Consider the following 24,880-nt stretch of genomic DNA (forward strand, 5'->3'; position numbering starts at 1 on the left):
AACATGCCAGGACTCTGGTACCTTATCAACATCGTAAAATTTAGCACATTGATATGCTAATCGCCTTACGTCTTCGTAGTAATCCGAAATAAATATTGGAGCACTTCAACAAATATTCTGCAATAATTTCTTCTTGTGCAGCATTGAAGACTAAGCGGGTTTTCTGGTAACCTACTACTGCTTGTGCACCCGATTTCTTTTTTTTCACGAAGTTGTAGAGTGAAACGTGACAGAGCTCAAACTCTTTCGCTACTTCTCTATACTTTCTATTTCTTTCTATCACTTCCATTGCAGCCAACTCGTAGACTTCTAAGGATTTGGTTCCTCGAATAGTTTTTCGTTTATATGTTCTCATTCTGTAATAAAATGGAACGAAAGAAATATTTATATCTAATTATCATACCCAGTCCATAAACTTGTTAATACTAGCCCTCAAATTTGGGGTAGGTTTTAACACGTTAATTCTAACCCCGGTGATTTGTTAAGTTTAGCCCCAAAGGAATATTTTTGATTTCAAATAACATAAGAAAATATTTGTAGAAACGTTAGTCAATTGGGCTACACAGCCTTATTAAGTATGAAATAGGCTTCTAGAAAGATGAAAAGCATAATAATAACGCCGTTTATTTTGAGTAAAAATCAAATAATTTTAAGGTTAAAAATGTTCGTTACCTGCGTAATAAATTGATACAGTACACATGCGTCTTGCAGGACGCGTGGAGCACAACTGGGCAATGCAGAGTCATGTGGCGTGATCTAGATGGCGTTTTGAACCACGTGGTGTAGGTTTAACTTGTTTAGTTCTCGAGAAATTCTCTTGTTAATACTTACCCCTGTTAATTGTAGCCCCGGTCTCCCCTACACACCACAGTCTCCTTCAAAACCAACTGAAAATAAACTTCCTTTATTCACCTTTTTTCAATTACAATTCGTTTTGATTGAACAACAAGTTGTTTCAATTTTTGAAAATTAACTGTCAGAATTGAAGAATTGACAGTGTTGAAGTTGTATGAATTCGTGAATCCTAAAACTCAGATTACTTCGCCTGGGGAATTGGAATTCCCTTAAAAGCGGGTAAAAGGGTTGACTAGTATTTTCTGAGATTCCGTAACAGGAGCCAAAACATCATTTGGTCAAATCGGCTCTAAGTAGACGTCACTAATATGGGTGAAACTCATTATTCATAAAGACCTGTCATTTCCATGAATTACTGCTTATCTCAAAAATTCAATGAGGTAGAAAAATTGAATTTTAAGGCGATAACTGATGACACATTTCTCGAATTATGTCATTTCTTAGTTTTCTATGCTCGAATGAACTTATCTCCATTTCTTTTTCTTTCTACAAAATCTATTTAAATCCCATAAATCTTTCAGAAAGGTGAGATACTCAGTCATTAACAATTTAAGTGTGTTTAGTACTAGTGTGTTTAGTACTAGTTGAAGACAATGGCATCTTTAACCGAAAACGGAATGAAACCTTTCTCCTCCGGAAGAAGAATCAAGAAAGTACCTTCTGTTCGCTCAACTATTAATGAAAAGGATACCTTCAGATATAAAAAGTGTAAATGTGTTAGAAAGAAAATTAAAAATGCGGTGAAGAAAATGGAAATAATGAAATTTGATATCTCAGATATTGAACCAATCGCTACAAAAAAGTTCTATGGTGACGGATCAAGCAGGAAATATTTAAAACGAAAACCATCACTGGTAGAAGAAACACTTCAAGACGCATTTTCTTCGATGTCCATAAAGGAAGTTGATTCGCAACCGAGTAACAGTGTACCCAATCACAATAACAATTTCGTTCAACCAGAGATTGAAAACGAAATTCCTCCTTTGGTGAAATCAATGGCGGATTTATCTTTGAAGTGAACTATTGTTTTATAGAGTGAGTAACTATTGTGATGATCTTTACATGTGAATATTATTCTGTATTTTTTTGGACGTTTTGTATATTTATTCCTTGTGTTAGTGATGTAATTCTGATGTTATATAAAGATTATGAAAAACCAAAGTTTTTTACTTTCTCATTTCCATTTACGCTTTCCTGATAGTGTCCTCAGCCATATTTTTGAAATGTACAATTATATTTTGTTGAATTGAATAGTGCTCTTTTTTGTGCTTTTTAACGTAAAAAAACTAATGTTATTCATCAAAATGATAATACTTATGTATAAAATAACAAACAAACGGAGTCTACGTGTTGAAGTTGGTTATTGCCCGAAAACTTATGTTTTTTTCAATTTCAGTGTCGATCAACTTAATAAGAGCTTATGCACTACAGTTCATTCATTTCATTTTTCAAGTCTATGTTGATGTATAAGTGTTCGTTTGTATAACAAACATAATCAATATTATATAATAAATTGTTTATTTACCGAAATAAACTCCATTATTATATAATTCCTCCAATTAAACCTTGAAATTTCCTAATTTTATAAGAAGAAAGTTTTTATTTCTAATAATTCATGTTATCTTTTTCGTTGATTTGCTGTGCTTTGATTTGATGTAGAAAATTTCCAAAATTCCTTCATTTGTCCGAGTTTTCAATGATTTTTCCTAGAAATGCTTTCATTTCTCATTCTCCGTCTTACACTGATTACATCTCTTTACCTCATAAAGACCATTGCAATTGTTATTTATGACTAGGGACAGGTGACAATTTTATGATCTAGAGAATAATGGTGTCTCTAATACTACATAGTTGAAATTTCTAAATATTACCTTTGTTCAAGTTTTTCTGATAAAAACTCCAATTACTCTATTTCTAGGAGTTACTCGATAAACCTTTGTAAGTTCTGGGACACAAGTTGTCAAATTTAATGGATCTATAATTTAAACTAATGAGGGTTTTGTGGTGACTTATTTCAGTGATATTAGGAAGAACATCACGGTATAGGTATTTGCACTTTGAAGAAATTCATTATATTGAAATTGAAATATAATAATGAATTAGTATTATTACGATTTTGAGTGTTCTATAAATCGAAAGAGAATTTTATTGAGCATTACTTCATTATATTACAAATCAGGCGTTCAATTTTCAAGTTTGTAAATATGGGGAAGAAGGCAAGTTTTGATATTTATTTATTTATTCGACTTTTTTATTGAGTTTGCATTGAGTTTATTGAGTTGAGTTTTTGATAATTCTGTTTTTTGTGTTGCTTGATATGATATTGTTTTCATTTTAAATGAATACACTACATACAAATAGATATAGATATATTCTGAAGTGAAATTTTTACAGAATATTATAATAATTCGATATTTACTTTTATACCTAATAATATATTTCTCATTCCAGTCATAAGAAATTTGAAAATAGCCAGGTACGTATGTATAATTGTAATATTATGGTTAATTACTTATTCAATCAATAAATTCGAGTCAAGGAATATTGAGCTGTATAAAATGAGCTGAAATTTTCATGGAAATTTCATCAAAATTGGATCAGAATTGAAGAAGGCTGTTACAATGATGTGTGGACAGACATACACGAAACCAAATTTGTTCAGGATGGTCTAAAATGCATTTTGCGAGTGGATATTTTGAAATCTGAGACAAAATATACAAATCTTTTTTTCGTTCAAGGACTGGAATTTTTTCCCTACGCTAAGCCCCTACTATAATTTCACCAATTTCCTACTGATGTTGTACATTAGGGAGACTTCTTCATTCTCATGTCACTTTTTTCTTCTATATGTACTTCGTTTTTTGAAAGAGGTATTTCCTCTTGTCTGTCTTTCTTATTGGGATTCAAATTTCTCAATTCCCTATTCTCATGCTTTTTTAAAGTATCTTCCGTCTTCTTTATTCGTTTGTTGACTAAAGGGTGTTTTTTCAGAGCTATAGAACTTAAAAATTGCAATAAAACAACGATGGATTATTCGATTGACATGAATTTTATTTATCCGCAAGATAATCTTATGGCATTACATTGTAAATATGATTTCTGGCATATGACCGCCACGGCTGTCTCGGATGTAGTCCAATCTGGACGTTCAATTTTCGATGACTTTTTCCAACATTTGTGGCCGTATATCGGCAATAACACGGCGAATGTTGTCTTCCAAATGGTCAAGGGTTTGTGGCTTATCCGCATAGACCAATGACTTTACAAAGCCCCACAGAAAGTAGTCTAGCGGTGTTAAATCACAAGATCTTGGAGTCCAATTCACAGGTCCAAAACGTGAAATTAGGCGTTAACCAAACGTGTCTTTCAATAAATCGATTGTGGCACGAGCTGTGTGACATGTTGCGCCGTCTTGTTGGAACCACAGCTCCTGGACATTATGGTTGCTCAATTCAGGAATGAAAAAAATTGTAATCATGGCTCTATACCGATCACCATTGACTGTAACGTTCTGGTCATCATCGTTTTCGAAGAAATACGGACCAATGATTTCACCAGCCCATAAAGCGCACCAAACAGTCAGTTTTTCTGGATGTAACGGTGTTTCGACATACACTTGAGGATTAGCTTCACTCCAAATGCGGCAGTTTTGTTTGTTGCCGTAGCCATTCAACCAGAAGTGCGCTTCATCGGTAAATAAAATAAAATGGAGGTAGTGCGCGATACGTATTCCGCACAGAACTATTATTTTCGAAATGAAATTGCACTATTTGCAAGCGTTGTTCAAACGTGAGTCTATTCATGATAAATTGCCGAACCAAACTGAAAATGAATCACTTGACAGCTATCAAATCGGTCGCCATCTTGGACAGTAATGCCAACTTAAAGTTATATACCTTGAAAAAAAACACCCATTACTTCTTCTATAGTTTCAATTTCCAATTCTTCTCTGATTTGTTGGTTGCTAATATACCATGGTCCGCCAACAGTTGTTCTGATTACTGTTATTAGTGTACTTTGCAAATTATTTTTCTTATCGTCTTTCATATTATACCAGGTTACTCCTGCATACGTAATATTGGGTATTGGTACTATTTTAATTATCTTCAGCGTAGGGCTGAAGCTCACCTTCTCTCCTCTCGGTCTCTACGGCCCTGAATTTGAGAGATTTGCTCTTACATTTCTCCTCGCTCTTATAAATGTCTAACTCAAGAAATAAGGATATATTAACTTCAACAGCATGATTTATTAATAAAATAAAATTACAAAAATTAATCGATGCTATTTTTTCAGATATGACTTCTTTCTGATTTTTAATGGATCTATTGTCTGAATTAAATCTTTTTGAAAATATTTCTTTCTTGTGTTGTACTAATCTATTTCATCTACACCTAAATTATTGAAATATATGCTTGCTGAATTATTGAAATAATACCAAAAAAAGGGGTTCAATGGAACACACATTACATACATAGATTAGGAGGTAGTTGATCAATATTTTATATAATACAATATTAATTATAATCAATCACTTCTTGGGTGATCCTGAAAAAAATATATATATTTTAGACTTTGATGTATTTGAATCATGAAATTGTTACGTTTAATTCTCAATTCGAAATAAAGGTTTTTGAGTTTCAAATTTTCATAATAGCAATATTGAATTTTTCAAAATGTAAATTAACGTGTCTCGACAACAAGGCCATTGACACATAGTACAATACGAGTACTACAGGTAATAATGTTTTCAAAATATGAGTATTTACAGATAAGAAAACGTAGTACTATAGCTACATTGATCATATATGATTTTGTCCAGATGAGTTTGTAGAAATTTAATCAGATTTTATATTGGTTTTTTTGTATACTTGATATTTATCCCATCAAATATTTCAATTTTTTATAAATACTTAAATATCTTACCTAATTTTCCCAAGAGCATTTTATTTAAAATGATCATTGGTGATTCGAAGGTTAGGGTCCATATGGTAGATAATATTAAACATACTACAGTATTTCCGAAAAATAGATAAATCTAGAAAAAAATAAGATTAACTTTAGTTTTGAATAGTGAGAATTTGGAATTTCACTCATTTTATTCATATTATTTTATTTATTTTACTGGATGGCTGTGGGGATATCTGAAATACGTACTTCATCGAATGAAGTACGAAGAACATTTTTAAAAATTCTCAAATCGAAAAAGTTGGGAATTCAAAGTATAAAAATGTTTGTAGCAATTATAGGTGACTAACTACTCGTCTTCCAAAATGATTGTTCAAATTTGATAATGCTCCAATAACAATTGAGAAATTCTGTTTTTTTCATTGCAAATATATTATATTTCGTAAAATTCAGAAATGTTCGAGTGAAGTATTCTCGTTAACACTTTAACAATTCCCTAACTTGCCTACTTGTGTATATTTATCTACTCACTGAATTGTTAGTATAGGGTTTTAACAGTGGTGACGCCAGCTTTCAAAAATAGGGGTGGCCAAGGAGGGGCCGGATTTTTTTGGGGGATCAAAGTAAAGCGAAATTATAGTTCTGCTAATCTTTTAATTATTTTAGCCTTAGTATGTCAAACTTAAGGGGGGAGCTCAGGCCTCCCCCTGGACCCCCTAGCGACGCCACTGGGTTTTAATAATAAATGTTTGAAAATGATAACTGGAAAAACAATCTGAATGTTTTCTTTCGATTATAAAGGACCTAAGTCATAATTATATTGAATTGTAAAAACTCACCATAGCATAATCACTGAAATATTGATATGATCTGATACTACCAACGTTGTACAAAATAATCATACCATGGATACAATACATACAGTAGGACAGTCTAGATCCAATTTGGAAACACGAAATAGATAAAAATTTATTTATAATTCCTGTGGAAGAAATTGAAACGAGTTAATACTTAATACTAATACATAATTGTATCATAATCATACTTTTAATCACTGTACTCGATTAAATGATCTTCATATTGCAACGTAAAATGTAAAAAAAATTTTTCTTCGAGCAAGGATATCAGTCTAGTTTATACACATAAAATGATGTTGGAATCTTCCATTAATTTCGAGAAGTGATGATTTCCCAAAATTGGCGATAATGGCTTGAATATTGAAGGTCATAATTATATATAGATTTACAGAAAAGAATTCTAGAAATAAACCTGCACTTACTTCGTTCTTTGGAAGTAAATATTCATTGGAAATGACAATAACCTTTTCTATCTTTCGAGAAATTATTATTAATTATTTATTTATTATACCATTCAACAGCCTAAGCCAATTACAGAATGAAAAAAAATAACAAAAAATGAAACCTTATTAAACTAAATACATTCCACGTGAAAAGTAAAGTAAAACATAAGAAATCGTAGCCAAGTGCGAGGCATGAAATGATGCAAAAAAATACCCGCACTTAGCTGCATAATTTGTAAATTAATTCAGACTATGATCCAAGAATTTTTCCGCGTCAATCACGTAGGTACTACTGCAGAGCCCGCTCTAGAGGCCACCATTTCGCAAATAATGGAGGGTGGCATTTTCTACTTTTTTCGAGAAATCTGAATTCCTAGAAGAATGTATTGAATACATTTTTTTGAATTTTAATGAATTTCACAGAATTAATAGCTAGTTTCAGTCGTGGGTGCAATTTAAAATAATGGTACATCCGCATCTTCCGATTGTTTTACTATATCATCTTTGAGAAAAAAAAACAGAACGTTCAAGCATTTTATAAAGTCGAAACTCAGCAGAATAACCTGATGATACCTTAGGGCTTGCTCTAGAGGGGCGGAAAATATTGGATGATCGTATTGTCTATTTTTTCCGGGAAATCTGGATTACTACAAAATTGTATTGAATAATTTTTTAAATTTCAACAATTTTGTTTTTAATGAGTTTTTTGGATTTAACTTTGATTTTCTGAATGCTGATTGGAAATTGAAATTTTATTTCAAACTTTTTTAAAATCAATTATATCTTCATATTCAGTTGAAAGAGCTGTTAAATTTACTAGATTTTTTGCGAAGTTATCTGAGGATACTCAAAAAAAATAATCCCTATTTACAATTTTTTTGGAAATTTATAACAATGTACCAAATTCAAAATGAGAAGCGATTATTATTCAGTTCATAACTCATTCTTATAACACTTTTTTTTACTCACCACCATAGCCAAAATGACATGAGATTACAATCCATAAAATGCAAGCACTCCATATGGGTCTTTGAATTGGGTAAAAATAGTTCGTTTTATCCACAGTAGGATGGACGATTATGTCGTTTAAATAGAGAACCAAAAATATCATTACGGCTAGAGTAACAACCCACACAGCTAAGCTAACAACCTAAAAAAAATTATAATGAATGCATAGAAGAGTTATTATATATTATTTTTCCACAAATTGAGTTAGGTGATTTGTAAATAAATTTGATTGCCAACCTTTTTTATTTTGATAGTCTTTCCTCTCATAGTGTGCATTATTATTCCTCCTATGATACCAACCAAATAATCCGACAATCTTGAATGTGTATCATAAGGACTAAAAAAAAACAGAATGTAAATATATTCAACTGGATTAAAAAGTATATGCCAGAAGTTGGCTAATGTATCGTTATTTATGCCGATTAATTGAGTTCTTGTATTCAAAGAAGACCCTTCAAAAATATAAAATTTACTTGTAAATGCATATATTTATCAATGAATAAATAGTTCTTTCCGAACAAGTGCGGGAAGTGGTACTTTCTCGTATGGTAATGCCGTTGTTTGAACGACTCGAAGCGGATATGTATGACATACGTTATTCTGCATATACCGGGTGTAACAGGATCATGGTACACCCCCTGTATCTCCGTTAGTTTTGAAGGTAATAGATTGAAATTTGGGATATCCCATGAACATAATAAGCGACACTTTTTGATCTAAAAATGATTTTTTTTCTCTTCCTGTTTCGCCGGCAGTGATACCAACGATTTTTAAATGGAACACCCTGTAAATTATTACATTTCTGAAATCTGCATAATTTTCTGGATCCAATGATACCACATAAGTGGCATTTCAAACGTCAAAATTTTTTATAATTCAATTTTCAGTTTTTCATTTAAGTGTGCCATGATGGTTCCGATTTATTCCAATTGACCCGTCTAATACTAGGAAAATCTAAATCCCGTCAAAAATACTAAATTGCGTTTTTTTATAAGCAAATAAAGTTCGCCGTAATCGTTTTTGGGGTAAAACTCAATTCTTTCAAATGGAACCATATTGGTACCGTGGTACCAATTATTAGTACTATTAATAAGGAATTTATCCATACCTGGTAATAAAATGTGCGATCAATACAATCAAAATTACAGCCAAAAGATAAGAAAATACAATCATTTTGTTTTAGCTGTAATTTTGATTATATTGATCGCACATTTTACTACCAGGTATGGATAAATTCCTTATTAATAGTACTAATAAATGGTACAACGGTACCAATATGGTTCCATTTGAAAAAATTGAGTTTTACCCCAAAAACGATTACGGCGAACTTTATTTGCTCATAAAAAACGCAATTCAGTATTTTTGACGAGATTTAGACTTTTCTAGTATTAGACGGGTCAATTGGAATAAATCGAAACCATCATGGCACACTTAAAAAACTGAAAATTGAATTATAAAAAATTTTATTGTTTGAAATGTCACTTATGTGGTATCATTGGATTCAGAAAATTATGCAGATTTCAAAAATGTACTAATATACAGAGTGTTCCATTTAAAAATCGAAAGTTGCTATCACTTCCGGCGAAGCAGGAAGTGAAGAAAAAATCATTTATAAATCAAAAAGTGTCGCTTATTATGTTTATAGGATATCCGAAATTTCAATCTATTACCTTCAAAACTTACGGAGATACGGGGGGTGTACCATGATCCTATTACACCCGGTATAGTATGATAGTTATCTCATCATTGTCGTTAATTGGGTGTTAGGTTCATAGAGACATTACAGAGTTCAATTTACTCTTTGATATATGCGTGCGGAAAAAAATGAGCAGGGATTTTTCCTGCACCTTGCGGGAAATTGACTCTTTGTTACTTGAAATGCGTGCAGAAACATGGATGAAAGTGCGCTTGTAGAAAAAATATTTTATTGAAATATTTTCAGAATTCAACCTTATTGAATTTTCTATTATTTATTCATTTACAGAAAAGAGTCAAGGTAGAAAACCTAAGAAAGACTCAGAATATAAATTTAAGAAAAATGAACACAAAATTCTAAATAATCAATCGAAACATACGGAGAAAAAAAAATAAAAAATATATTATAATTTAATATTTAGAAAGAAAAAATGTCAGCGCAGCCAAACTAGTGGAATGAAGGAGGATTTGTTAATTTTTTTTCGTTTCGTGAACCAAGAGTTGTAGGGCAAAATTCATGAGTTTTCTTTACAAATAGTTGGTTAGTTGGAATATTCGAAGAATAATAAAATTTTTCATTGTTTTAGGCTAAAGGATTTCCATGTGCAATGCAAAATTTGAGACCCTGAACCAGCTTTTGAAAATAGGGGGGTCAAGAAGGAGCCAGCATTTTTTGAGGGGGGCCAAGATTTTCAGGCCCATTTAGTTTATGTTGAATTCATGTTGTATTTTTTTTGATCTTGCAATATTTCGGGGGGCAGAAAAAATTTAGAGGAGCCCAAGTCCGCTGCCATTCCCCCTTTTGGCCACGCTCCTGCCTGAACATATTGCTATCTTATTTCGACAATATGTCTGTAATTTTAAATTTCGAGCCAAGAATGATCTCAAATAATAAGCTTCTACTCTATCTTTTTGATATTTGAACGTCCGGGATTGATTTAATGTTCTCCTTAGCGGGTAGTTTCAGAGATAATTATAATATTAAGGTTCGACTAGATGATGACCAATTAATTCCAACCGTAAACACGATAACTCTGGAACAGAAAGACCTAGAAACTTGGAAATTACAGGTTTTGTTCATTTCAAAACTACAACTTCGATCTAGATGAAATTTTTAGATTTGTATTTGGATATAAAATGAAACTTAAAAAAGAAATATCGAAAAAAGAATACCCAATATTTCTATGACCACGAAATCGACGGAGTTGAGATTTTGGAAGGTGGTATAAAATAATAATTTCAAGCTTCATGAAGAATTTCAAACTGATCACATCGTCAGAATTATAGAAAATTGAGAAGAATATTGAAAAAAAAAATAAAACCCAATATTTCTGTGACAGCAGACAGGGCCGTAGCTAAGAGCTTTTCTGAGGGGGGAGAAACGGATTGTTATTCAAATATATACAAAATATAGAAGGTAGCTCACCTCCCTCCTCGCGGTTGCTATGGCCCTCACAAAAGATCCAATCAGCATGTGCTTTTGCGTGTATTTTAAAATTAACAATTTCAAGTTTCTTGCAGATAGCGTCATCAGAACCATAGAAAAATTCAAGCAGAATAACGAAAAAAAATACATGTATTTCAGCGACAACAGACACGACCGAGTTCAAATTTTGCGTGTATATAGAGAATAATCATTTCAAGCTTCGTGAAAAATTTCCATGTTGATAGCGTCTTCAAAACCATAGTCAGTATATCAAATATTGAAAAAAAAATAAGAAAGTCAAAGGCTTTTTGGCGCTTGTTGATTCATGTGCCAATTGCACTCTTGAATACAATTATACCCAGTTCTGTGGACTTCAAGGGCGTAACAGGCTTATAAATTAACAAGCGTACAAAAGCTCCTACCGTGATTTCTTCAGTTTTTTCGAAAATTTTTATCTATGGTAAAAATCATGAGCATACCCACACACGACCTATATAAAGTTCTATAGTCTCCTAGGGTAGAATTGGTGCACGAGACACTTAGTCAGTCTCCTAATTTTTTTTCTCTTTTATATAATGATATGGTATTGATTTAAAGATAAAAAGAATACTCTTGATGTCTAGGAATACTCACTAATTGTAATTATCCACAGTATATAGTATTGTAATAGTTAATCCAACACAGAATACTATCAGACCAACTAAAGAAGCTATAACCCAATATAGATTTTTCCGGAAGTATATTGCAGCCGGAATCAGAACTATTGGAGCTGCAATGAACATTTGCATATCTGCTGACAAGTACCAAGTTTGTGTGTAACACTAAAATCATTTATTTTTACTATATTTTTGAGAAACCAATTCATGAAATTGGATGGATAGACATGAGTATATACCACGTCACTCAATAAGTCCTGGGCTTGGGATACAGATGGCACTGCCAGTACCAAAACATTTTTTTCTCGTTAATACGAAGCTTGGTCATGGACGGTCTCCTGAAGAGGCTTATGGCAGGTGGCTTTAACACCCAGGCTTACGCCGACGATATAGTGGTGACTGTTAGATGCAAGCATGAGGCCTCAATAACAGCCGAATGCAACTTGCCCTCAAACTTATTGAAAAGTGGTGCGAGGAAGAGGGGCTAACTGTCAATCCCTCGAAAACAACACTTATTCCGTTCACTAGAAGAAGGAATCTCGATCTCAGAGCTCCGGTCCTAAATGGCCAGTCTCTGAACTTCTTTAATGAGTGCAAATATCTAGGTGTTATCCTGGACAGTAAAATCAACTGAGGGAAACACATAGATAAGACTCTTTCCAGAGCCACAGCGGCCATGTGGGCCTGCAAAAGACTCTTTGGTAAGACATGGAACATGAAACCGAAAATGGTACTGTGGTTATTATGCTGACTTACCCATGCGGTTCAAAAGGTATTTGCACCAATAGTGTATATAATAGTGCATCCCATTTTGGGTGAGACAGCCAGGTTTCTCGCTTGTTATTTAAGATAGAGCCTTGCGGTTTTCACTTTCCTGTCCTACTTTTTCGTGAAACTCAAAATGGTCTAATCAGATTTTGCATAACTGTTTTCGTTCAAGAGATACAGGGCGATTTTGGAAATTGATACTTTTGGGACCCCTCCTTTATCTCCGAAGTTATTAGAAATAATGCTGAGGTAAAAACTACGTCTGAATCAGAATTTTGCGTAGAATCCAGTGGCGTACTCACATTTTTTTTCGGGGTATGGTTTTGAAGATTCAACGCAAACCTATATTTTTTTTAATAGAACACCATGTATATCATAACTTCGTTGAATTTGTTATTTTTTTCCCTTCAAAATGATGTATATGATACTATGTAGGTAGGATGTTCATAAATGTTAAAAAAACACTAAAACATCAAATAATGATGATTTTTTGTAAATAGACCATGAATTTCCTAAGTTTCAATAAGAGGATTATTACTTTTGATTTTTAAAAGTAGTAGGTCGTTGATGATACAAACATCCTTGTTGTTATTATGGCTACTATGCATTTGGGAGCATTGTTTTATCAAGTAGGCATTGGAGAAAAAAAAACCAATCTGATTTAGCTGTCATCGCTATGAATTATTGTTATTATTATTGACTCTTTTTTTTATATGCGAAATCCATTGCCCATTTACAAAAAATCATCATTATTTGATGTTTTAGTGTTTTTTTCAACATTTCTGAACATCCCACCTACATAGTATCATACATCATTTTGAAGGGAAAAAATAACGAATTCAACGAACTAATGATATACATGGTGTTCCGTTAAAAAAATATAGGTTTGTGTTGAATCTTCAAAACCATAACCCGAAAAAAAAAATTGAGTACGCCACTGGATTCTACGCAGAATTCTGATTCAGGCGTAGTTTTTGGCTCAGCATTATTTCTAATAATTTAGGAGATAAAGGAGGGGTCCGAAAAGTATCAATTTCCAAAATCGCCCTGTATCTCTTAAACGGAAACAGTTATGCAAAATCTGATTAGACCAACTTGAGTTTCACACAAAAGTAGGACAGGAACGTGAAAACCGCAAGGCTCTATTTTAAATAACAAGCGAAAAACCTGGCTGTCTCACCCAAAATGGGATGCACTGTAATGTCAACCATCATTACCCGAAGCTCAGATCGTGGTAGGTCCAAGAGCTTCCTGGAATAGGTCGGTTAAAGCACCACAAATTCATTTACCTGAGCAAGTTTTTCTATGGCATCACTCCCATTGATGCCAACAGGTGTTAACATTGATGCCGTTTTTCCAAGTTTATTAGAAATTTGGTTCTAATGAAGAAGTGATTGGCGAATTTGAAGCTAATTTCGATAACAAAGACAAATCTTTTTGAAGAAAAGGTATTGAAATGTTGAAGTAGCTTTGGAGCACATGTATCACTCCTGATAGTGACCCTGTTGAAGAATAGAGCCGAATTTTTCGGAAAAAGTGTTTTCACTTAGCCCAAGAGCATATTGAATGAAGTGTTACCTTAGAACTCAACAATTTTCAAGCTTTTCATTATGAAGAAATACAATATCTTACAATTGCAGAGCTGTAGTTTTGCAAATAAAAGAAAAATCTCCACCAGTAATCCGTACATGGTTTATTTACAGATTCAACACTTTCAACCCATATTGGACCATTTCCCAATGACTTCAAGAATGAAATTGATACAAAAAACATTGCAGCTACTGCTGGAGTTAACCTAAAAATAAAATTAAGTTAAAATGTTCGGTGAATGCTCCAGCAAAATTCTTACCGTAGATAACGGTGCAAAATCATAAGTGGTATAGCCATGATTTGTTTGGTAGCTCTGACTCCTTTCATTTGCTTCATGTACCCGTATGCCAATAGGAAACCGGAGAGAAAGAAAAAGGTATCTACTGCATATGGTCCAGCCAATATATATTGAGCGTAGAGATGTGAACGCCACTGTGAATATTAAAATTTAATATATTTGACTTGTCAAAGATAATGAGATATCAAAAAGGTTTGTTTCATTTTGCCTTTAATTGGAAATTTATAATCAAAAATATTTCCAATTTCATGCAAAACATTTTGAATGAGCGTTTATTCAATCGTCAATTCTTACCTCTTTTGCGTCCTTCACATTGAATAGTGGCAGTATTTCCTCACTAGCAAAAGTATGTCCAGCAATAACCCACAACATACTGAAAAATCTCAGACCATGAATGCACTGAATTTGATCTGGATTGTCCCTACTTATTTCTACAAGTTTTTGGCCATTGTGTAGAACTGAGAATGCTTTGATTATGTCGTGTGGCTCCCCTTTTGAATTGATTAAATATATACTCAGTAAAATAGGTATTTATAATACAGGTGCAGAAGGCATTGATATTCTTCCACGAGTTCAAAAATTCAAAAACGAGCCACGAAGTGGCAAGTTTATGAACGAGTGGTAGAATGAGCCTTCTGTACGAGTATTATACATTATTTTCTCTAATTCATTTCATTCTTATTGAAATTAATGAAATATTTACATAACTATCATTTAGTGATTTTTGCATCGAAAAATGTTGGTTGGCAGAACTTTTTTCCTCAAGGCAAATTGATGAATTGACAGATAAAGCCGTGGCGGAAAGTTCGGAGTACCAACATAAAATAATAAAATATAACCATGAAAACAGTGCGTTTCTGATATATTCTCGCACGATTTTGTTCTACAAGATGTGGAAGAATGAACGGAATAACCACAGAATTAGAGAAAATATAATACATTACACATCATCTTCGACTTACCTTCATCTGCGCTACGTAGCCAAATGTGGTAAGCTGTAGAGCAAACAACTATAAGTAGTATTATACAGATACAGATTCTGAAAGATGACATATTAGAGAATTATTAAAAAATCAATAGGAAGTTTCAAATAACTTACGTGACGACTATTTGGAAAGTAGACATCTCTGTGATATCATCTTTAGTGACACAATTAGCTGTGCTGTTTTTGTAGAAAACTGGATAAACATAGGGATTGAAAACTTTGGTAAACTCCTCTGGTGTACAACCATCGGGTATACACATTGATCCCAGCAAAGTAATTTCTTCGGTTGTTCCTACTTTTACATTTACTACGTCCTTCGATGGAAGCTTTAATAATAAGATTTCAATAATTTTAGCTGAGGACATTTAAGGGAAAACATGGTTTTTATGTGCATTTCAAGATTATGTATAGAAAAAAAAGGTCTGAAGTTGAACTTATCAGAAAGTTTAGAGGAAAATCGTCTGAGGTTTTCATGGAATTTTCTGAATGACCAGAAAGAGTTATTCAATTCACCTGTGTTGAATGTATTCAGCTAGGAACCCAGTTGGCTAAAAACATATAAAATCGAAGAAATCAAAACTATCCCAAAACTTTTATGTGAAAAACTTATGATCTGAACACTGATGAAATCGTCAGTTTTGCAGTGATTTCTGTCAAATACACCTTCCATCCCTATGGCGGAGCATGGTTACTCTGCCGTAGCGAGGTTGGATTTATAAAGGGTGTTTTTTTTCGAGGTATATAACTTTAAGTTGGCATTACTGTTCAAGATGGCGACTGATTTAACAGCTGTTAAGTGATTTATTCTCAGTTTGGTTTGGCAACTCATCATGAATAGACTCACGCCTGAACAAAGCTTGCAAATAGTGCAATTTTATTTCGAAAATAATGGTTCTGTGCGGAATACGTATCGCGCACTACGTCCATTTTATCGTCGACAAAATCGTCCATTAGAGCAGTTAATTCGATTAACCATGGAACGTTTTCGCACCACGTTTACTCTTATTGATAACTCGCATTCCCAGAGACGCCTTAAGGTACAGAAGAAGCTATTGCTGCTGTAGAGCGTAGCATTGAGGAAGACCCGAATGAGTCTATCCGCCATCGAGCACAGGGATTGGATCTGTGTCCATCCACTTTATGGAAGATTTTGCGGAAGGATGTTGGTTTGCGTGCTTACAAAATCCAACTCGTGCAAGAATTGAAGCCAAACGATCATCAAGTAAGGCGTAGATTCGTTGAATGGGCCCAAAATGAGATTGCCGTTGTTCCTGATGTTCATAAGCGAATTTTGTGGTTGAATGGCTACGTCAACAAACAAAACTGCCGCATTTGGAGTGAAGCTAATCCTCTAGTATATGTCGAAACACCGTTACATCCAGAAAAACTAACAGTCAATGGTGATCGGTATAGAGCCATGATTACTAACTTTTTCATTCCTGAATAAAATTGAACAACCATGATGTCCAGGAGCTGTGGTTCCAACAAGACGGCACAACATGTCACACAGCTCGTGCCACAATCGATTTATTGAAAGACACGTTTGGTGACCGCCTAATTTCACGTTTTGGACCTGTGAATTGGCCTCCAAGATCTTGTGATTTAACACCGCTAGACTACTTTTTGTGGGGCTATGTAAAGTCATCGGTCTATGCGGATGAGCCACAAACCCTTGACCATTTGGAAGACAACATTCGCCATGTTATTGCCGATATACGGCCACAAATGTTGGAAAAAGTCATCGAAAATTTGACGTCCAGATGTGACTACATTCGAGCCAGCCGTGGCGGTCATATGCCAGAAATCATATTTAAAATGTAATGCCACAAGATTATCTTGCGGATAAATAAAATTCATGTCAATCGAATAATCCATCGTTGTTTTATTGCAATTTAAAGTTCTATAGCTCTAAAAAAAAACACCCTTTATCTACACCACAACTACTTCGATCATAATTCGGAAGAAGGTGCATTCTATCAAATCTTTCGCTACCAGGTGTTGTCGATTGATGACACAGTGTGAATTGCCTACTCCTGATGTAATTCTTTTAAGATTGACAATAAATTAGGGAAGACTGGTTACAAATGAAACAGGTGGCGGTTGAAACAAAGTGAATATCTCAAGAACTGTAAGTTGTACAAGAAAAGTTCCAAAAAATGATCGAAGCGGAAGACGAGTCCGAACCCGAATTTCAATAGCACGCCAATCTTCGCGCAGTTCCTTGTAGTAGGCCCTATAGTTATTTGGTGAGCAAAAGTAAGTAAAGAGTGTTTTTTTTAGAGCTATAGAACTTTAAATTGCAATAAAACAACGATGGATTATTCGATTGACATGAATTTTATTTATCCGCAAGATAATCTTGTGGCATTATATTTCAAATATGATTTCTGGCATATGACCACCACGGCTGGCTCGGATGTAGTCCAATCTGGACGTCCAATTTTCGATGACTTTTTCCAACATTTGTGGCCGTATATCGGCAATAACACGGCGAATGTTGTCTTCCAAATGGTCAAGGGTTTGTGGCTTATCGGCATAGACCAATGACTTTACACAGCCCCACAAAAAGTAGTCTAGCGGTGTTAAATCACAAGATCTTGGAGGCCAATTCACAGGTCCAAAGCGTGAAATTAGGCGGTTACCAAACGTGTCTTTCAATAAATCGATTGTGACACGACCTGTGTGACATCTTGCGCCGTCTTGTTGGAACCACAGCTCCTGGACATCATAGTTGTTCAATTCAGGAATGAAAAAGTTAGTAATCATGGCTCTATACCGATCACCATTGACTGTAACGTTCTGACCATCATCGTCTTTGAAGAAGTACGGACCAATGATTTCACCAGCCCATAAAGCGCACCAAACAGTCAGTTTTTCTGGATGTAACGGTGTTTCGACATATACTTGAGGATTAGCTTCACTCCAAATGCGACAGTTTTGTTTGTTGAGGTAGCCATTCAACCAGAAGTGCGCTTCATCGCTAAACAAAATTCGCTTATGAAAATCTGGAACAACGGCAATCTCATTTTGGGCCCATTCGACGAATCTACGCCTTACTTGATGATCGTTTGGCTTCAATTCTTGCACGAGTTGGATTTCGTGAGCACGCAAACCAAGATCCTTCCGCAAAATCTTCCATAAAGTGGATGGACACAGATCCAATTCCTGTGCTCGATGGCGGATAGACTCATTCGGGTCTTCCTCAATGCTACGCTCTACAGCAGCAATAGCTTCTTCTGTACGCATCGTACAGCATCTGGGGATGCGAGTTATCAATAAGAGTAAACATGGTGCGAAAACGTTCCATGGTTAATCGAATTAACTGCTCTGATGAACGATTTTGTTGACGATAAAATGAACGTAGTGCGCGATACGTATTCCGCACAGAACCATTATTTTCGAAATGAAATTGCACTATTTGCAAGCGTTGTTTAGGCGTGAGTCTATTCATGATGAATTGCCAAACCAAACTAAGAATAAATCACTTGGATGCTGTTAAATCGGTCGCCATCTTGAACAGTAATGCCAACTTGAAGTTATATACCTCGACAAACAACACCCTTTATTTGTGTACGCTAATTTTCACAATTAGTCAATTTTTGTTAACAGTGACAATGTTGATCGGTGTATTTATGTTTGAACTAATGCTTTTGGCATGAGGACAATTGAAACAATTTAATTTTAATTTTTAATTTGATTTCAAACGAATTCAAGAAGACCGATCTCTCAAATGATACTGTCAATCGGTAGATAAAAACACGAGCTTTCATTAAACATATCTAATTCGGTGTTCGGTTTGGTATTGAGAATGCTATGGGCAATTTAAGCAAAATTGTTTCAACCGTACTCAGTCTCCCCTATATAATTTACGAATTTTGTGCTTCTTTAATTTTTTTCAGATGTGTTTTACGAGCCGACATTGATGATATTTTTATTCATTACAATCGTAATCAGAATGATTTTTGTGGATCTCCACTAACAACTTGTAGACCTTATTTTTTCTTGTCAACGTGCACCCTTGTCATACCCTCCGTGGATCCCTGGGGGTCCATCTGAAGCACCTCACCACCGTAGATAGATAGAGCAATCTGTTCAGGGAACATGCACAAAAATCTTGTTCTTCGGTTAGAATAATAACAATTATACCTACTCACTTGGTACTCACTCACGGAAGGAATAGGAATATTAATATGATTTTTGAGTTCCATGACAGCTATAGCTTCTTTTAATAGTTCTTTTGGAATTGTTGTGGCCCATTGGAATGGACAAAATTTTCCCTTCAAACCATTTTCATCGATCGACATACATAGGTCGTAATTTCCCAAATCTTGATTATTAGTCGCTGTCAAACCATTGTGGATCACTCTTGTAGAAGAATCCCAGACTGGAAAAAATATATTTATGAAATTTTTCAGGTATAAAAAATAAATTGGGATTTTTCACAAAAAATATTTTCAATTTGATGGTACAACAAAAAATTATTTCGGGGAACCGTCTAAACATTCATTGTTGGATAGGCAATTAAAAGTAATATGACTGAAGTGGCAATGGGATACAATAACAAGGCTTATTTTGGATGCACAAGCTCTAAGGTTCTGAAAGGTATAAAAAAGAGTAAAAATTAAACAAATATGTAACAAACATTTAATCACACATTGCATCAGATTTGTTATTTGAGTAGGTATGTGACAACAATTTTTTATTGGATAATTTGGGAATAACTACTGAAAAGAACCAAACAATTGTATTTGGTATGTCTGTATATCTTTTGAATATCCATACTATTTAACACGTGAGCTATGAGAAAATATTGAGGGCTTCATTATTATGGAATAATATAAAAAAATGGCGAACAACAATCTCTTGTTGTTGTCAGACAGTCATCTTAATGTTTAGGTACCTACATGAGACATTAAGACAATTGAAAAACGGACATTTCATTTAGTCCTAGGCTTTTGTCAGGTTTGTTCACTTAATTCTCTCCTGCGCATTATGATGTGGATATATTTCTCATTTGTATCTGAATATAATAAAGCTTTTTTCTCTTAGATTTTGAATGTTTATGATAAATAAACCTGTAGGGAATCTATCGATTCCCTCGAAAATATTTTAAGTCCGAAAGTTGAATTACGAACGAAATTCCTATAAACGAAAGAACTCGGTGTAAAAACTTGTAATGATTAAAGCCACACCCCTAAGGGATCCGTAGGAAGGCTTTGCTAACGGTCGAATGGAAAACGGCCTGAATGCCCATAAAACTCGACATTTCAGGGCGAATAATTCAACCCTCACACTAGTTCCTTTGGAAAAGGTTCATCTGTAAATGGATTCCCCCTGCTTTAAAAAAAAAAAGAATAATTCAATTGAGTTCAGTCCAGTCTACAACTACGACATATGTGCAACACTTGCACCGACAACGAGAAGAGTAAAGATTTTCACAACTGTTCCCGAGACCGGTGAAAAAGTACTTGCAACCGAGCCGCAACGACCCAAGTATCCAGCGACTATTAAAAACGATTAGATCTAAATCTCATCTTCTTCACACATTTTTAGTGGGTAGGAAATAAATTGAATAAGTGTTGTTATCCCGTTATTTTATTTCCCTTATTTTTCCTTGGCCGTGAACTACTTAAGTCACAGTATAAGGATCACAACCCACAAACCACTGAAAAGATAACGTGAATGAACCAAACGCCACTAACTTTAATAGTTGAATATCTAATGAATGAAGTTGAAAAATCTAATGAATGAATTGAGTATACCTATTAAACAAACTGAGTCGAATTTCGAAAGTCGAATTCGAATTTGGTATCTTCTTAAGGCATAGCTTGTCAAGGATACATTCAGGGCCGCCGCCAGACTTTTTGGCGCCCCGGCAGCGTATTGGCATTGTTTACTATGCTGCAACGCATACATGGTGTTGCAACGCGGTAAATAATGACTGAATCAATGCTCTCTCTACCCAGACATATCTTACCACGACTCAGCACAGGAAGGTGTTCAGACGTAGTAACTATTTTATTATGGATACGCGCCCATTCTCGGGGCATTTTTTACCGCGTTCTAACTCAAAATTGAGCTCTGCTTACACGGCCGCACCAACTTGTACCAGCCACCGTGCCTTCTGAGCTCTTGTCAGTTACGCATGACCGCTAGACAGGCGCAGACGTTGCGAAGGTTAGGAAAAAAATGTCCCTCGAAAACAATATTTTCGTATCACTAAAGAAATTAAGTGGAGACGGTGTTGTCAGTAATTATAATTTTAAAAATGAAGGCTCTTTCACTGCTCTTGTTAGAGCAAAAAGTGGCTGTTCTGATAAAAAAGATGCGCAGTTTTATGATGTATGGTGCACAAAAGCGTTCAATGCTTGTCCCTTGCTGGATTTCGTTGCCAATGTTTTCGAGTTCTATCAAAGACGACACTTGCTGTCATTTGCCAATTTCCGGAACTCAAAGAATGAAATACTGTATAGAAAAATGTCACATTCTGCTAATGTCTTCTTTAGTTTCTTCGGAGACCGATGATCATATGTTTTATACTGCATATGTGGATAATGCATTTTGCGACTGTGTTTTCGGACAGGGTGGAAGGTATTGTAAGCACCTTTGTGCCATACAAAATAAGTTTGAAATCACTTTTAGGACCTGTATGCAAATAAACATTGATGACAGAAAAGAATTAGCGAAATTATCTCTAGGAGAAAACATATCCTCAGAATTTTATGACGACATGTTATTTGATGTGGGTACAGAAAATGACTTGACTACTAGTACAGAGCAACAAAGCAATATTTTTACCCAACAGGCTAATTTTTCTATAGCAACAATAAACACTGTCGAGAATGCCAATGAAACAAATTTAGGTGGAGAACATTCCGCAGCTGTGACAGAACTATCAGAAAATTTTGAACGCATTAGTAAAATAGCATACAAAAATAAAACGGTTGATATGGTTAATGCTATGAAGAAATTTAATAAAACTCTAAACAAAATTGTAACACCCTCTGACTTATTTAATTTTATTCACGTATCAAAAAATATCTCACTAAAAAAGAACTTTTCTGTTCAGCAAACATCAGTGAGCCGAAGAAAAATTAGACTTGGTTTATCATGCGGCGCAAAACGTATTCAAGCTAGTGGGCCATCCAACAAAGAAATGCCAAACAATCGTAAAAAGGAAAAATATCTTTAAAGAAAAATATTGATCTTAATAGACCAAATGCAAAATCACATGGAAATGCACACTAGGATTTATAAACTCTTTTCAGTGATACTCACTGTAATTATACTATTGTTATTTTTTGTGTATTAGTATTATTTACAATGTATTATTCTTTTTCATTTTAGTGTTGTTTAATGAACGATTTTTGACGATAGTATATTATTGTTATTTTTATGAACGCCGATTGCAAAATTGCGAAAGGCAGTAAATTTGAACGTGGTGGGGACTGCAACGCGGTAAACAATGCCTCGAGAATGGGCGCGTATCTATAATACAATAGTTACTATGTCTGAACACCTTCCTGTGCTGAGTCGTGGTAAGATATATCTGGGTAGAGAGAGCATTGGTTGAGCCATTCTTTACCGCGTTGCAACACCATGTATGCGTTGCAGCATAGTGAACAATGCCAATACGCGCCCCGGCAAAATAAAATTTCGCCGCTCTGATTTGCCTAATTCATCTGAATTAGCTTTTATGGAGTCTCTGTTATTCCCCTTAGGCATCGTTTCAATTTCTTATGAAATTGTATTTTTTGACTTAAAATCACCTCGTCAAATTATGTCGATTTCATCAAAAAACGTCCTGCATTGTTTAAAAGTACGAAGCTTTATAAGTCTATAGTAAAAAGACGACGTAGTTCCCAAAAGTGCAATTTAGTATTTATTTGTATTTTCTTAACTATAGTCGAGAGCATTCATTCTTTTTGAAAGAAATTAGCTCTTGGTAATTTTATTATTTTACTACAAAGAGTGGTATTTTCACTAAGAAAACATTTTTGTGTCCAAAAAATATGTCTTGTTTTTTTATCTGACTGGACCTCTAAAATTTGGCGCTCCGGCGGCAAAATGTCCGGTTTGTCGGTTCTGGATATATTGTCGGAAATAATTTTGTAGAATAAATTACCTACCTATATTTGGTTTTTGATAAAATCTTGCATACAGGTTAACGGTATTTTAATTGCTTTGGTTAAATTTTGAGGGAAATAAATGAAAGAAAGATAATGTCAGCAAATGAATGTACTGCAAAATTTCTTGATATTCGTACGTAGTGATAATAAAATTTTTTCGAAGCATATCTAGATCTAAATGTAGATCATCTATCTCTTATAGTTCAAAACAATATGAAATAATAATTTTATTGATAACTGAAATCTCCAAGTTCAATGTTCAATATCCAAAAATTATAATGAATTCGATTTTCAACAAGCACTTTGACTTATGCCATTGATTCTATTTGCAAACTACGCCAAATTCTATTAGTCACCACATGAAATATAGGTTATCATCCCCCCTTATTTCTCTTTTTATCTTCAATAATGATTCACATTTTATTCCAGTTTTGAATTGTGCACACTAGATCATGTGATATGAAGTGTTTACGTTCATTATGTTTCCTGGATTTTCATTTCGATATATAGGATGTCTCATTTAAAAGTATCCACCCTCAATAACTCAACAACGAATCAGAATTCGTGAAAACACTCAGGTCGATTTTTGAGGACGGGGGACATGATCAGGGATACAAAGCTTGTTTCTACTAGCAACCCCCTGGATAGGGTTGCAACCCCATCAGGAATTTGACATATAATATAATATAGATTTTTTTATAATAAGTAAATAATTTCATATAAACGTGGATCCGCCAAAACGTCGTTTTGGATTGTATAAATAATCATTTTTTACTCACATGCAAGTAGCCAATCTTTATTATTACATAATTTTTCTAGTTGATTTACACACTTTTCTCCGATCTCATTCCGCACAAAATCAATTCGATACGAACATTCATCAATCATCAATGATTGACCAAGACATAGAATTGTAATAAAAAAAATACTAAGAAATTTCATATTGTGGAAAAAGGCAAAAAAATTGTCTAATTCCATCAACTACCGAACTGGGGTATGAAAACGATTTTGCTATCTATCATTTTCGCATGCTATTCAAGTTTTGATAGTTATTTAAATTTTTTATCTATTATCTTTGATTTTCAAAACAAAAGAATATATCTTTTATCCGATTAGCGCAATAATTTATCTTCACTTATCGTGAAATCTATGATATTGATATTAAACAAAAATAATGAAGTGAATTTTTCGATGAGCTAATACATTCTTTCAACCGAAATCATCAAATTGTAAGATTATAATAACTTTAGAAATTTAGCGTGAAT

At 34.1% G+C, this 24,880-nt stretch overlaps 1 protein-coding gene across 2 annotated transcripts; it reads right to left on the reverse strand.

Moving 5' to 3' along the window:
- Window positions 1-5,081: 5,081 nt before the first annotated feature.
- On the reverse strand, window positions 5,082-24,636 carry LOC123684517 (O-acyltransferase like protein-like). Of its 2 annotated transcripts, none has more exons than XM_045623810.1 (13): window positions 24,395-24,636; window positions 19,641-19,870; window positions 15,601-15,812; window positions 15,464-15,540; window positions 14,796-14,992; window positions 14,463-14,635; window positions 14,246-14,408; window positions 11,823-12,010; window positions 8,306-8,405; window positions 8,030-8,210; window positions 6,600-6,742; window positions 5,779-5,890; window positions 5,082-5,400 (listed from the first exon to the last, which is right to left on the reverse strand). In XM_045623810.1, the coding sequence occupies exons 1-13, from the start codon at window positions 24,591-24,593 to the stop codon at window positions 5,384-5,386; spliced, it is 1,992 nt and encodes a 663-aa protein (XP_045479766.1). In that variant the 5' UTR covers window positions 24,594-24,636; the 3' UTR covers window positions 5,082-5,383. The 2 variants fall into 2 exon arrangements, with proteins under 2 accessions (XP_045479766.1, XP_045479765.1); XM_045623809.1 differs by having other exon boundaries at window positions 19,656-19,870; window positions 24,395-24,633.
- Window positions 24,637-24,880: the final 244 nt, after the last annotated feature.

This window comes from Harmonia axyridis, chromosome 7 (genome assembly GCF_914767665.1).
Source record: "Harmonia axyridis chromosome 7, icHarAxyr1.1, whole genome shotgun sequence".
NCBI classification, from domain to species: domain Eukaryota; kingdom Metazoa; phylum Arthropoda; class Insecta; order Coleoptera; family Coccinellidae; genus Harmonia; species Harmonia axyridis.